This window comes from Anas acuta, chromosome 2, assembly GCF_963932015.1.
Source record: "Anas acuta chromosome 2, bAnaAcu1.1, whole genome shotgun sequence".
NCBI lineage: Eukaryota > Metazoa > Chordata > Aves > Anseriformes > Anatidae > Anas > Anas acuta.
In genome coordinates this window covers 153,947,607-153,961,694 of record NC_088980.1, presented here as the reverse complement: position 1 = coordinate 153,961,694, position 14,088 = coordinate 153,947,607, and the positions used below count along the sequence as shown (strand labels likewise).

The 14,088-nt window shown below is 38.2% G+C and overlaps 1 protein-coding gene across 5 annotated transcripts in view; it reads left to right on the top strand.

Moving 5' to 3' along the window:
• Positions 1–14,088, top strand: part of TRAPPC9 (trafficking protein particle complex subunit 9) — a 479,897-nt gene that overhangs the window by 41,993 nt on the left and 423,816 nt on the right. For all 5 annotated transcript variants that reach the window (XM_068672718.1, XM_068672714.1, XM_068672715.1 and 2 more), the window contains 2 exons: positions 2,180–2,325; positions 6,670–6,755. In XM_068672718.1, the coding sequence (XP_068528819.1) occupies positions 2,180–2,325; positions 6,670–6,755 (232 nt within the window). The remainder of the gene's footprint in view (positions 1–2,179; positions 2,326–6,669; positions 6,756–14,088) is intronic.

Here is a 14,088-nt window from a genome sequence, read left to right as displayed (position 1 = left end):
TTTTTTCTACCACATCGTTTAACTAGAAACTCAGTCTACTATTGACAGACTTTAAACGTGTTAATATTGTTATATATTGTCTTGTAACCTTTGGATTTTTTTTTAACATTTCAAATGTTGTAGTGCAATATAGAAAGCTTTTTTTGCATTTTTAATTGTTTTGATGAAGCTCCAGAAATTAAGAGCACGCAGGATGGGAAGATTTCCATTGTAGCATACTATGAAATCATCATCTAGGATTTTTTCAAATGCAAAATAGGAGAATTTAATGTCTTTCTATTCTAATAGATGTGTTCCTATTCCAATAGATGCACTGTTTACTTATGTAGAGTGGTTTTAAAAGTATTTTCATTTCCCCTCTGAGCAAGTTTGTTTTCAATTAATATGGCTTTTTTCCAAAGAAAAGATTTTGTTCTTCTGGGTGGGCGTTGCAATTTTTTGTAATTCCCAATTGTCACCCATCTGAATTCATTAGGGCTGGGCCCAAGGCTAGGAAATGTATTTTATTCAAGCTTTTCACCCAAAGGAATTAAAGAAGTTGCTGTATTCAGTGTGTGACCCGTGAGTTCTTCAACAGGTGGCTGAAGCACATTGCTTCCCCTGCTCTGCAGTGAGATAAAAAAGCTTACCCAACGGTATTTATGGAAGAGTGGTGGGTGAGACAAAGCATTTCTACACGGACAATAAAATCCAAATGTATTTTTCATTTCCTCAACAAAGTGTCATTCACACGTTTTGCTTTAAATTGCATTCTAAATTGAATTAAAACCCAATCCAAGAGGTATTGTGCTTGCTTCGAGGAGCGATCTGTGATAGTTTCTCTTTATTCCCAAAGACTGTTGGTATGATGCTGACCCGAAGTGTTCCCAGCTGATAATGTGTGTTACACTTCTTGATCCAAACTACTTTGGGTGTTCTCCAGTAACTTCTTATTAGCTGTTCGATATCAGAGATAACTCGTCTTGTGATATTCCTCTTAGACCTTCATCATTTTTAGCAATAGCACATCATCTGGGATGATTTGGGTTATTTTAAAAGCAAATTGCTTCCTTGTATGCATGGACTTTTTATTAGTGGCGATGTTGGTTGACAGAACCGCCCTTTATTGTGCTCAGCTCCCAGACATGCCGAGGACTCCTCAGTATTAGGTTATTGTTCTGAAATGTAGTGTAATTCTGTGACTGTGGTGAGCGACTTCAGTTATCTTGTGTAAATGTTACAAAATCATTTTAACATGTAAAAAAGAATGTGCTTTTCAAAATAAAGACATTTGATTTTGTTTCTGTGACCTGTACAGCTGAGGATGGCAAATTTCTTTTGTAATCCTCCAGTGCTAGCCGTTGTACTTGAAAAACTTAAAAAAACACAAGAATTTAATCACATACTGCAACATTCATAGCCTCTTGGGTTTATTATGGCATTATCAAAGCAGTCCAGTGAGATAAATTTTACTGTGACAGGTGAATGGGGGAAAGGAGGGAAGAGGGGAGCTTGTCTTTGAACAGGTTGGGGTTTTCTAGGATTCCTCTGTGTGACTCCTCAACTGATTTCTGGTCTCCTAGGGTTTTGTCTGGGCTCTCTTCCTGCTGTTACTTTTGCTGAATATCCACTAACATCTCACTTGTTCATATTTCTGATATTTAGTCTGTAATTTCCCACCAGCAGTGGAGGGCCAGTGGTTTTCTCTCTTAGTATCACAGGGATTTTGGTCTAGCAGAGAGATGGTCTAATAAATCATCCCCTTCTTGTCTATCTTTGATTGCTTTATGGGCCTGCAACAAGGCCACTCCAATTCCTGTCAGATTTCCTTCCTTCCAGATGCAACTCTTCACTCCAGCTGTTTGAAAACTTGTTTTATTCACCTTGAGAAGTCCTTTATTTGCATTACATTGTCCACTGAAATTTTGTTTGGCTTTTGCCTTGGGTTTAAGGTAAATATTTGATTGCTTTCTGCACCGGAGTTGTGGTGTATCTGCCATCAAGATGGTTTTGGTGTTCTGATACCTTTCTGAGGCCTTCCCTTTAGTTTTCTGGGACTGGTGTTACTTTCCTTTTGTATTGTAGCTGTTTACCTCATGTTTTCCATTTCAGGTACTTTAATCAGTATTTACTGAGTAAGTCACTTAATATCAGCTCACTTTTAATACAACCTTCTATAAAAACTATTTTTACTCAACAGATCTGTGAAGCTCTTGAACCTCCCCACCAGTCTCCGACCTCACAAAATGAAAAGTCTGCTGGGTCAGAACGTGTCAACCAAGAGCCCCTTCATATACTCTCCAATTATCGCTCACAATCGCGGGGAAGAACGAACTAAGAAAATAGGTAAGGATAAGAATATTTCCCAGGATTTCTCATTGTTTTAGTAAATCAGAAATTCTTTCTTGGTCAAGGAAAGCAAACCTGAATTTTTATTTGATTTAATCAGTTTTTTTAGCCTGTTGTGCTGAAGGAGCAAAGCGTTGTTCTCCCCAGTGATTTTGAACCTTTGGGACTGTTCAACCTAATTCAAAGTGAGGATCGAGTCACATAGGGGATCAAATTCATTTTCAGAGGAGGGAACTAGTTGTTTTCTGCTAAAACAAAGGAGAATTCATACAAAACCTAGTTCTAACATGTTCCGGAGGCAGTAGGCAGCTTGGCCAGTTGTGTGTGCTGCCATGAGCTAGCTGCAGAGTTGGATTTTTCTCTTTTCTGATAAGGGCATCGAACACAAAGACATTCGGATGAATAAGCTGCAGTTTTGGGGACAAAAAATGCAAATCAGCTTGACAGTGGTAGTTCATCACCCCTGTAATTTTTATTTTTGGTTAATAAATTGTTACTTTAATTGATAATTGGGATTTTAAAATTGGTTTTCAGCTTTTTTCTTTCAGAAGAAAAAGAGAGCGTCTAGTTCATATCCTAGTTTGATTTAACTTAAACACAGAATGATTAGCTGATTAGTCATTTTCTGCCAGAGGATTATTTAATTTATTATAAACAAACTCTTCAGCGCACTAATTGTGTCACTGGAAATAGATTAAAAGGCTTGTTTCAAATCCTGGATTAAGTTACAAATATTGGTAGTCCTTTTTGTTGCTTTTGTGCATATCACAAATGCATGATAATTTTTAACACGGGCATTAGTGTCAGCAGAGGAGAGACTCGTGTGACTTTGGAATAGAACTGATTGTGAAAACCTGAATACAGAAATGTGCAGATGGGTGTTTTTCTTAATTTTGGCTCATTATGATATTCTTTTCAGTACTGTGCAATCACAGTACTACTTTGATTTCAAAAAATTGCCAATAAAGGATAAGAAATTCTTAAAAATGTAGATCAGAAGGTGTATCTTACGCTATTTTTTTTGGAAAACAGTTTGTATTTCTCTTAATTTGATAAAAAATAGATTGGGATTTAAATTTTCAACATTCAATCTCATAAGTATACCACTTTTTTTTTCTTTTTCATTTAAATAACATCTTATTGCTAATCCTGTCAAACAGGTGCTTTATGTAGTGTTCTTGTTCCTGGATGGATGCAAAACAGAGCCTCCAGTTTTTGGTAGCAGCGGCGGTTGCTTTGTTCATGTGCAGTGGGTACCATAGGAGTGTTGCATTATACAAAGTAGTTTCTCCTTTTAGTTTTTTATTTAGCATTAGGAGATGTCTGAACTGCTTGTGAGCCTGTGAAGCTTTTGTCTTTTGAAGTACATATGCAGTGCTTTCACTTGTAAAAGCCTCTAACGTTTGGTTCTACAAACAAAAGACTACAGAGAACAAAAGCAGATACTTCTTTGTAAGAAGCAGAGGAATTTAATAAACTTCGAAAATAATTAAAATATTTAAAGACGTGTCTTTAATCTGCTTTAATTACAAACAACGACAATAGCAAATGAACTGTTTGCTGTTATGGAAATATGTAAGCCATATTCTGGGTAACTCATTGTTACAGCAAAGGAAATCAAGTGGTGCTGACAAACCAAAGGGAAACAAAGCCCTTTTGAAAAGTCTTAAGGAAATGTTTTTTGGCTTCTGAGCTTTCAGCCTGATAAGCTTTTCTGATTGGAAACACGAAATTGGATTATTACGTTCTGGTTGAGTTGCTTTGATACTACGCTAGTCGCGAGAAATAAACCTCAAGATTTATGACATAAAGTGATTTTTGTTGTGGAGTGCTGATATTCTAAATGGCACTGCTTGTACTGTAACAGCTCCAGTAGAAAAGGTGGGTTAAATACTGCTCTGAACCATCTTGCTGGGTTTTACCTGTCCTTTCAACAGCTTTTCCCCTAGGGAAGCAATTCTGTAGTGTTGTCCTGGTGTTTTTTAAGGAAGATCTTCTGGAAAGCAAACCTGAGGTCGCTGGTGGGAGCACCTTTTTGGTGCTGCTGGTGACCAGCGGGGTTTTTCTGCAGGAACGAGATCCCACAATGTGTCCCATTTGTTTGCCTGAAAATAATCATCAACGCTTGTGTAGGGAGGTAGCTCACAGAATATTTGAGGGGTCAAACCTGCAAAAAACAAGAAATGAGCCTAGGATCCTTTCCCTTTGAAAGCAGGGAGAGATTAAAACGTCGGACAAATTAACAGGTTTGTTAGTTTTGAGTAGAACTTAGAAAGATGAAATAATGAGTTTCCAACATATGTATGTGTATTTTTTTCAGTAACTGACCTTTTTTAGGATCACTTTTCAATGTGTTTTCATTAAATGCATGTCAAAAAAGGCATTCTCATCCCATGGTAGCTCAAATCCAGAACTGATCCAACTTTGAGGACTGAAGTGCCTTCTTCTGGTGACCGTTAACCATAACGGGGGGTCAGTGCTCAAACATCTCTGCAGCTCTGTGCTCTTTGGAAGAGTTCCTTTGGGGACTGCAAAATGCATAAAATTTTGGATGCTCATAAGGAAGCTGATTAAAAAAAAAATGTACAAAACATTCCATACAATTGTGCTTTTGAACATTTGGTTTTAATCGACTGTTTTACTTTGCAGGTTTCGTAGTAATATAACCTGTTAATATCTCGGGATGTATGTTTTTAATTTCCAGTAGCATTAATTGGAGTTAGACATTTGCATTAAGTATGTGTCCCTCGAGCTATCTAATGCTGCTTGCAAAATGTAATCAGATAGTGATTGTGAATGTGCAATTAGAGTACAGATGGTTTTAATTGTGAATTACAGTCTTAATAATCCCGTCTTTTTACAGAACTTTCTCTAATATCCTGGTAAAAAAGTGTTGAGATTGTGTTAAAATCACTGAGTAGAGTAGTTAAAAGGTAATCAGTGTGTGTTATAGATTAGGTTATGGCATGATTTATTTAATCTGTTTAATGAATATTTGTTGGTGAGGGCTGCACGTGGGTACTGTGAGAAATTTGGAAGGTAGACGGAAGCATGTGGGCTGAAAAAAGTACTAAATGGTGCTGTAAAATAATCTTTCTTCATTGAGAAGCTCCTCAGAAATTGTATCTGTGCTGCTGTCCTCACTTTGTTAAATTTCTCACCTCCTTAAACAAAATAAAACTTCCCCAAATGTTACACTTGGCAGGGTGAGATGGCTGTAAAGCTCAACCTCTGTTGTCTGCAGTGAGATATAAACTGAAAGTGCAGCTTATTTCTTGGCCTGTTTACTGGTCGTGTCCTTCCTAAATATTTCCAGAAGTCACTTAATAATTGGTGTTATTGCTTATATCTCCCTTTTGTGAACCTCAAAAAATAAATGAATAAACATCGGTATCGACGGATCCTCACAATATCTTCCCCTCCTACAGCATTTCCCAAACTGCCGTAGGGAATTAGGAGAAGGAAGTGGAGATGGCATCTTAGGATCCTAGAGTCATTCGGGTTGGAAAAGCCCTCCAAGATCATCGGGTCCAACCATCCCCCTACCACCAATGTCACTCACTAAACCATGTCCCTAAGCACCACGTCCAACCTGTCCTTAAAGGAAATCATCTTGCTGGTGAGCAGATGCTTTCCCCATCCCTGGAGGTGCTCAAGGCCAGGCTGGATGGGGCTTTGGGCAACCTGGGCTGGTGGGAGGTGTCCCTGCCCATGACAGGGGGCTGGAATTAGATGATCTTCAAGGTCCCTTCCAACCCAACCCAACCCATTCTGTGATTTTATGATTCTCTAATTTCTTCTTAATCATCTTTTATTTATTCTTATTGAGTTATTATATATCTTCAGTTTTATGTAGATGAAGATTTGCTCCCATTATTGTTAACATCCTTTTTCCCGTGGTGTTTATTCCCGATCTGGTTGCTTTTTAACCAAGTCTTGATGATGCGCGGTGCTGTGTGCCTTGTACCTGCCTCCAACCACGGGAGTGTTGAAGCTTTCAAGTGGCCAACATCTGGGATATCTTTAAGTACTATTTTGAACTGATGCCTGAGTTAATTTTGTCGATGCAATGTTGGCACGCAGGGGCTCTGGAGCACTACTATTATTAATATAATGAGTGTATTAACGACCGCTTCCGGTCCTTTAACCCGTTGCTTTGCCTCTGATTTATGGCTTGTGTCCCTCGGTGCACTTGAACGGGACTGGGGCTGTGCAGCTTACAGAGAGATGTTAATTTAGAACATAAAGCCAATATAACAACCTGACAGCTCAGCTGATGCTAATTTTTGTACCACTATGATTAGGCAATTCCTGCTTTAATTCTGTAATCCTTTCTCATAGACTTCCAGTGGGTCCAGGGAGATGTATGTGAAGTTCAGTTGATGGTGTACAACCCTATGCCTTTTGAGCTCCGAGTAGAAAACATGGTATGTATCTTTCTGCTTTTTATTATTTTTTTTCTCAGCTCTTTCTGAAGTCAGAAATATGGTTTTCTAGTAATCAAGTAGTTTAAAACCTGGTTAAGTCAGTCCAACCTCAGTTTAACAGTGCAGTCGTGTCAGTTTTACCAAGTTTTGCTGTGATGATGAGGTATTGAAATGAAAATCTCTGCCACTTGGAGTGTGTAAATGCTTTACTGTTACTGATCTGTAAATTAATTCTGTGTCTCTCTGCATTGCCTTTAACTCGTGCTGAAGAATGTACTGGTTTTCAAGTAATAATCATATCCTGAAACCTTAAAATCAGTGTATTCTTCCTCCTGTTATTTAAAAAAAAATACATTTATCCTAGCTTTTCAAATTCCCACCTTGATCGAAATTTTAAAAAAATGAGGAATTAAGTTAACTAGTTCTGGGAAGCTTTGATTTGTTAATAGAAGCTTCAGCTTATGGATCTGCTCTTCCCAGGGACAGATGTTATTTGAAAGCACCGGAAGCTAAAGGGATCAGAAGGGAGGACATACAAAAAAAGGCAAGAATACCAGAGTAGCATTTAAGGTTGGAAGGTTCGAGTCCAAGCTCTCTGCTGCTTCGTGCAACTGCGTAATACTGCTTTTGTGGACTGCTTCCAGTGGACACTGAAACAAAGTGATCATTTTCCCCCCCTTAATGCCAATTAACAGGAGTTTTTTCGTTGTTAACCATTGAAAGGTTAAGACTCCTTTAACTGCTAAACCAGATTAATCTCCAGCCAGTCCTAATGCAGTGTTAGCCTTTACGTTAAATATTTCCACCTTTTCTCCAATCTTTACGATTGCTTTAAAAATAAATCCTGTCTCACAGAGCCCACTGTTCTGTTGGGCTAAGTGAGTTAGGGTATATTTATTTGCTCTTTATTATTATTATTATTATTATTATTATTAACAGGTCTACTTAGAGGTTACTTAATATATTAACGTATATGAAGTAACTGTAAAGCTGTGCATCACAAAGGACTCTGTGGAAATCAGTTTAAGAGCATTTTGATTTATAGTCTAATTTGTATCGTGGAAGTAATGATGTAATTATATATTTCAATTTGGGGGAGATAATTTTTTAATGAGGAAATTTCCTGTGAGTGGTTGCATACCCTTAAGAACTTGGATTAGTTATTCATAAGGGTGTACGCTCCATCCATTCACTGGATTACTACAAATTAATTGTAGGAAGGATACTACAAATTAATTGTAGTAGCACGACTCCTCCCTTTTTCCTGTTAGGATGATAGCTGTGTTTTGAACTAATACTGAATTTCGGTTTTATTGGTAAGGATGAGAGGAAGGAGGCAAGCAGACTGGACGTTTAATAGAGACGACTAACGTAATTCTGTAGTCAGTGATCTATAAATAGAGTGCTTTGAGATATTCTGCTTTGCTCTGATGTCATCTCACCGGGGAGGGACCGTGGGATCTCCATCTCCTAAATTTGAGTGGACAGGAGAGTGAAAAATCTGCACGGACATGAAAGCTGGCACTGTTTTGAGCAGTGGGTTGGACACGAGGACCTCCAGCATCTCCTTCCAGCCTAACTTGCTCTGATTCTCTGATCTCATCTGTGGGTTCTCTAGAGTGTGGGAATAATTCTTACTTTATCACAAGAACGAAATCTTTTGTTTTTATTTTAATAATTCAGGGTGTTTAATATTTTAAAGTATTTTATTTTATTATTAGTGATTTGTTTTATTATTAATGTCTACTTATGCCTCATGCCTCCTTTTTGTCTTTTTTTCGTGTCACGTTCTTTCACATTATTTAACCTCAGAATCATTTGCATAGTGAGTGTCATTTGCACTTCTGTCATTTAATGTCAGTTTTAGCTCGTCTGTCCCACAGCTTTTTTCCTTCGGACTCAGCACCTTACCTGTGCAGTATGACTGCTCACTCAACCTTGTTTCCAATGCCTGGCAGTCCTTTGAGTTCTCCATCACATGGTTTCCTTTGCTCTTTCCCTTTATCATGGCTCACCATCAAAAGAAAACAGCCTTGAAATCCATCGTCTCACTCCTTTTTTCTAATTTTCCCTTTCTGTCAGCTTTCAGTTTAGTTTATTTTGTTCTTTTAGCTTACTTGCTGCATGTTAAATAAACCATGGAAGTGTTGATCCAAACTTCTATCAGGATACTTTTCGTTGTGACATCAGGCAAACAACTTAGTATTGAGATACAGCACAAGTTGTTAAGGAGCATGATTCCCTACTGAAAGGCTCTCTAGCTTTTTTCATTATTTGAAGCATTAATGTAAAATATATTTAGTTTTATGAGACTGTGGAGGCATGACTTTGATCAGTATTATTCAGATGAGAAGCCCTACAAAGTTGGAACAGTTTATTTTTGTTGTTGTTTTTCTTCAAAACTCTTTGCCCATCTTCCTTGTTCTTGCTGTTTATTCCTTGACATGCATATTCATGATTTGGGAATCTATTTAGATACCTCTTTTTCATATTTTTCATGTGTGTCCCATTTTTTAAAACTTTCCTGTCTTCTATATCCTGGTCTTCTTTTGGTCCATATAGCAGGAAGGCCAATCCAATGAAAGGTGCAGTAGTGTTTGCAAAATGACAAATTAAAATGTTTAAGCATGGACTGTCGAGGTGGTTAGGTCCAACAACTGCATATTTTGGTCAATAAAGCAAAGCAGGAGAGATCAGAGGCATTGTTTCCGTAATACTTACCAGGTACGTTCAATCAGCATAGTGAGGGAGAGGCAAAAATGAGCCTAATTTTCTGTGTCTGCAGCAGATCAGGCAGAATATTTTTTGCTGTCCTTGTGGTCTAACCCAAGTCAAGAGTAGATTTGACGTTCAGCTCTACATAAGTACATACAGCACTTCACTTTTTTCCAGGAATATCAATTTCTGTTTAGACTTGTTCAGGTACCTGAATGGTCACCTTTATCTCTCGTACAGTTACCAAGCCCTTTTTCTATCCAGGAAAAAAATGACCTTTGGATTTCAGACCTTCAAATAAAAACCCACAAAACCAAGCTGGGAAATCTCCGGTGTATTTACTTTGTATCTTGGAAAAAAAATGTTTAAAGCAGTGCGAAGTGTTTTAAGTCCTATAAGATTTTAACTACTTTTTCCTCTTTGTTTCTCAAGTTTCATTTCAAAAACAAATGAGCTGTCTTCACAGGCTGAGAATCGTTGTGGGAGTGTTATTTATTCAGTGAAAGCATCTTTTTACGTACTTTCTGTAGAAAATGGAGCCTTCTTACAACCACCATTGATATATACAGAGCAGTGGAAGCTGTATTGCAGTAAGGCAGCATTGACAAACTGAAAAATACTGGCACAACACATAGGGTTAATGTAATTTAGAGTATTTAAAGCTCATAACCCCAAAAGAAAATCTTTTTTCTATAGGTCTCATTCTGTTTGGAGCATTTGAAGACAATTGAAGTATTTTGATTAATGATAGTTTGAGAATAGCTGCTGCTTTTTATTTTGTAAACTTCAAAACTATGCTGTTAGCCAAGAGCACTTTTTATGTTGATATTTAAAAATAACATCTAAAATTTTGATAAATCTTTTTGTACAACCTGTCCCTGAATTTAGCTTATGATCATTCAAAATATTTCCATGAACTGCTCTTTAGAGAGTTCATATCTATGTACTCTTGAGAGAATATTTACTTACTGATGGGCTACATGTCATTGAAGCTGTCCTGGACAAGAAAATACACAGAAAAGGTTGGTGGAAGAAGGGTAAAAATGGTTGTGGTTGAAAATTTCGAGGTCTGCTTAAAACAGTCTCGCTGGAAATACTGGGAGAAACTTCCTTTTCAATAAATATTTGTAATTTTCATGTGAAGTATTTGACAGCGTTGTATAAAGTATGTTCAGTGAGAAAACGAACTTTGGCAGTGGTACTTGGGGGGAAAAAACAGCGATTGCATATCAGGATTGGTAAGTAAAGCCTAAAAAGGCACTTAGATACTCATGTTGTTTTAACAGCATCCCCAAAAGCTACCATTTGCATACAAGTTGTTCTGTTTCTTTGAAACTAAATCTGGTTTGGAAGTGATTGAAAGGCAGGCTGTAGTAATAGCGTGCATATATCCTCTCTAAGACAATTTAGATAGTTTTATAGGAATACAAGGAAATAAAAATCTTTTTGCTTCTGATTCGTATATTCCCTGGAGGAAGCCTTGCATACAGATACAGTTTTTCAATTTGGTCAAAAACAGCAGTGATTACTAAATATTATTACTGAGATAAAGTACAAGACTCTGGAGAAAAAGAAATCTGACACTTGCCTCCTTTTTCTTTTCCTTTTCTTCTTTCTCCACATCAGATACCTTTAGGTAAAGGATATAACAGCACTTCAGCCTTGCTTTCATTGTCTCCATTAAATTAATTTTTTTTAGGCACCAGAGGGCAATGTTGGGCAAATATTGCTGAATCCAGCACGTAGCAGAACTGGAAGTGTCTTTCAGACATTGTAGATACGTCAGTGTCACGTAAAATTTATTTGTGTGGGTCAAGTTTTCAGAATAATTATCTTGATTTCCATTCATGCCTGGAACACCGAAGACTTGTTGAGCTTTATATTGTATTGTTTTTTTTTTTCCATTCGATGAGCTTTTATGCTTTCTTGATGTCTATTTTTAAAAGCTTGAAGTTTCACTGGAGAGTAAAACTCTCAGAATGAGAGAATTGGATTAACGATGTTTTCTCCTTCATGTGTTAATGGACTTGAGGCTCTTAATTTTTTAGCCCTGGAATAGTTTTGCTTAGTGCAGATGCTTTGGCATTTCCATTGCATTTGTTCTCTAAAGATCTCTTCATTTTCCTTTGCTAAAGAATAAATTGGGAATGCATTTGTAATACATTATAAGAAAAATACATTGTGCTGAGCACTTTGCGTTATCGGTTACCCTGTGATCAATATGGATAACGTCAAAATTTTCCCCCTTTTCCCCCCATGGTTTCAATTTCGCCTTGCCTGAGCCAGAAAGGCAATTAGCTTCCCTCTCCCCCTTGGCCCAGTGAAAATTGGGCTAATTAGGACCATGTCTTAATGAGAAGCTTCCTGTATTTTGGAAAAGGGACTGGGCCATAGTTTTGCAGTGGTGTTGTAGTTTCTTAGAGTTTATGTGCATTTGGGGACATAGCCAGGAATGGAAAAATGCTGATGTATTAATCGTTACAAGGTAAGTTCAGTGTGATCATAAGGAGAAAGACTGAAGTGGGAAGGCTGCTGAAGCACTGTGTTGTCACCTAATCCCCTCCTAGAAACTCCCATTGAAGGAAATTCCAAAATACCCTAGACAAAAATGACACCTCGATGAGTTGGCTCTGCCTCAGAGCACGGAGATGGATTAGGGAATAGTGAGGGGGCTCTGCCTTGTCTGTTTTATTTACTACGGTTGATACTAAACAAGACATTGGAGGGTTTTTTTAATAGTTGATTTTTTAGGATTTTCAGTCCTTGGATGACAGGATTTAGTTGAGGCGAATCCTAAATGATTCCTGTGTATATGAATATTTGGCCAAGTGATAGCTCGGTGCTTTGGAGACTGAAATAATTTCGGAAAGCCTTCTGTACATGTTGCAAAGGTGAGTTCTGGAGTGTGTGGGGGTCACCTTTGTATTGTAAGATTTGCCTCACTCAAAGCAAAAGCAGAAGGATTACGATGAAGAGTGAGCCTTAGTGTAAAGTGTAAATGCTCACCCCTCTTCTGGGGTGCGGATCTCTCTGCAAGGATTCCTTCCATCAAGTACTTTGCATCATATCTAAAATTAATTTGTATTGACCGCTTATTGCAACTATTATTTTATAAGCTTTATTGTGAAATAGTGTAAAGAATGCAGCAGAAAGGACTGCAAGCAAGGCCTGGTTGTGTTCCTAGCTACATAAAAGCACCCTTTTGGAAAGCAGCGCCCACTCCTACGCTGATGAGGTGGGAGTCACAAAGCATCGATGCTCTGCTAGACCGGCTGGCGAAAGCAGAGTGAGACAGAATTTGATTTATGATTTTTTTTTTTTTGTGGGGATTGCTTCTTAGAACAGAATTCTGTATGAGAAACTAGGGGGAAAGTAAAATTCAGTAGAAATGAGGGTTCAGCAGGATTTTCTTACAGCATTTCAAGTGAAATGATTATATTGTGTGCAGTGTTAGAGAAGGATAAAGGTCTCTGAAAAACCTTTCCACAAAGACAGCTTAGTTTGAAATCAGCTTTGTCTCAACAATGTGTCGTCTACAAAGAAGTAATCACTGGAATGAAGGATTTAAGCTTTTGGGTACATCAGGCGATGTGTGAATAGTTATTTAGTTATTGCCCAGGAATTTGTTGATGAGGTGGTGGTGATTAGTCCCCGGGCAAATCAGGTCATCGAAGACTTAAAGCAACAGGTTGAGACTCAGTCATTGCCTGGATAATCCAGGTCGTGCCATTTTCCTTTCCTTATTATATGAGTAGCAGTTGAGAATGAGAAACAGAAGAGTGCTGGTCTGCCTTTTACAGCAGCTGCGAACTGCAGAGGTACCCCATTCAGAAACCTCTTGAAGGAGAAAGCAGGCAATCAGATGTTTGCAAAGGAAAGCAGGGCTAGTGCTCTGGCACTGTGCAGGTACCATTGCTGCTTCTTCACCTCCTTGTGTAGTCTGCAGTCTCTGTGTTTTTCTGTCTGAAAGTGTAAGTTTTCGCATCTGTCTTTCCAAAACTAGCACCTACCTCTTATAGAGACTCTTGACTTCCTGTGAAGCATCTTAATGGAGTTGAAGTTTAATCCCGTTGTACTTACTGCATTGATAGTTGTGTATCATCACTTTTAATTAATAAATATATAGAAGCAGCCATTAACTTAGTCTCCCGTGTTCTACAGCAATGTTTATATTACTTCTAAGTGCATACTGTGCTCAAGCATCTTAAACTTGTTAACCAAGCTTAAAAGAATCACAGAATCACAGAATTTCTAGGTTGGAAGAGACCTCAAGATCATCGAGTCCAACCTCTGACCTAACACTAACAGTCCCCACTAAACCATATCCCTAAGCTCTACATCTAAACGTCTTTTGAAGACTTCCAGGGATGGTGACTCCACCACCTCCCTGGGCAGCCCGTTCCAGTGCCTAACAACCCTTTCAGTAAAGAAATTCTTCCTAACATCTAACCTAAAACTCCCCTGGCGTAACTTTAGCCCATTCCCCCTTGTCCTGTCACCAGGCACATGGGAGAACAGGCCAACCCCCACCTCGCTACAGCCTCCTTTAATGTACTTAATACAGAGCAATAAGGTCACCCCTGAGCCTCCTCTTCTCTAGGCTGAACAAGCCCAGCTC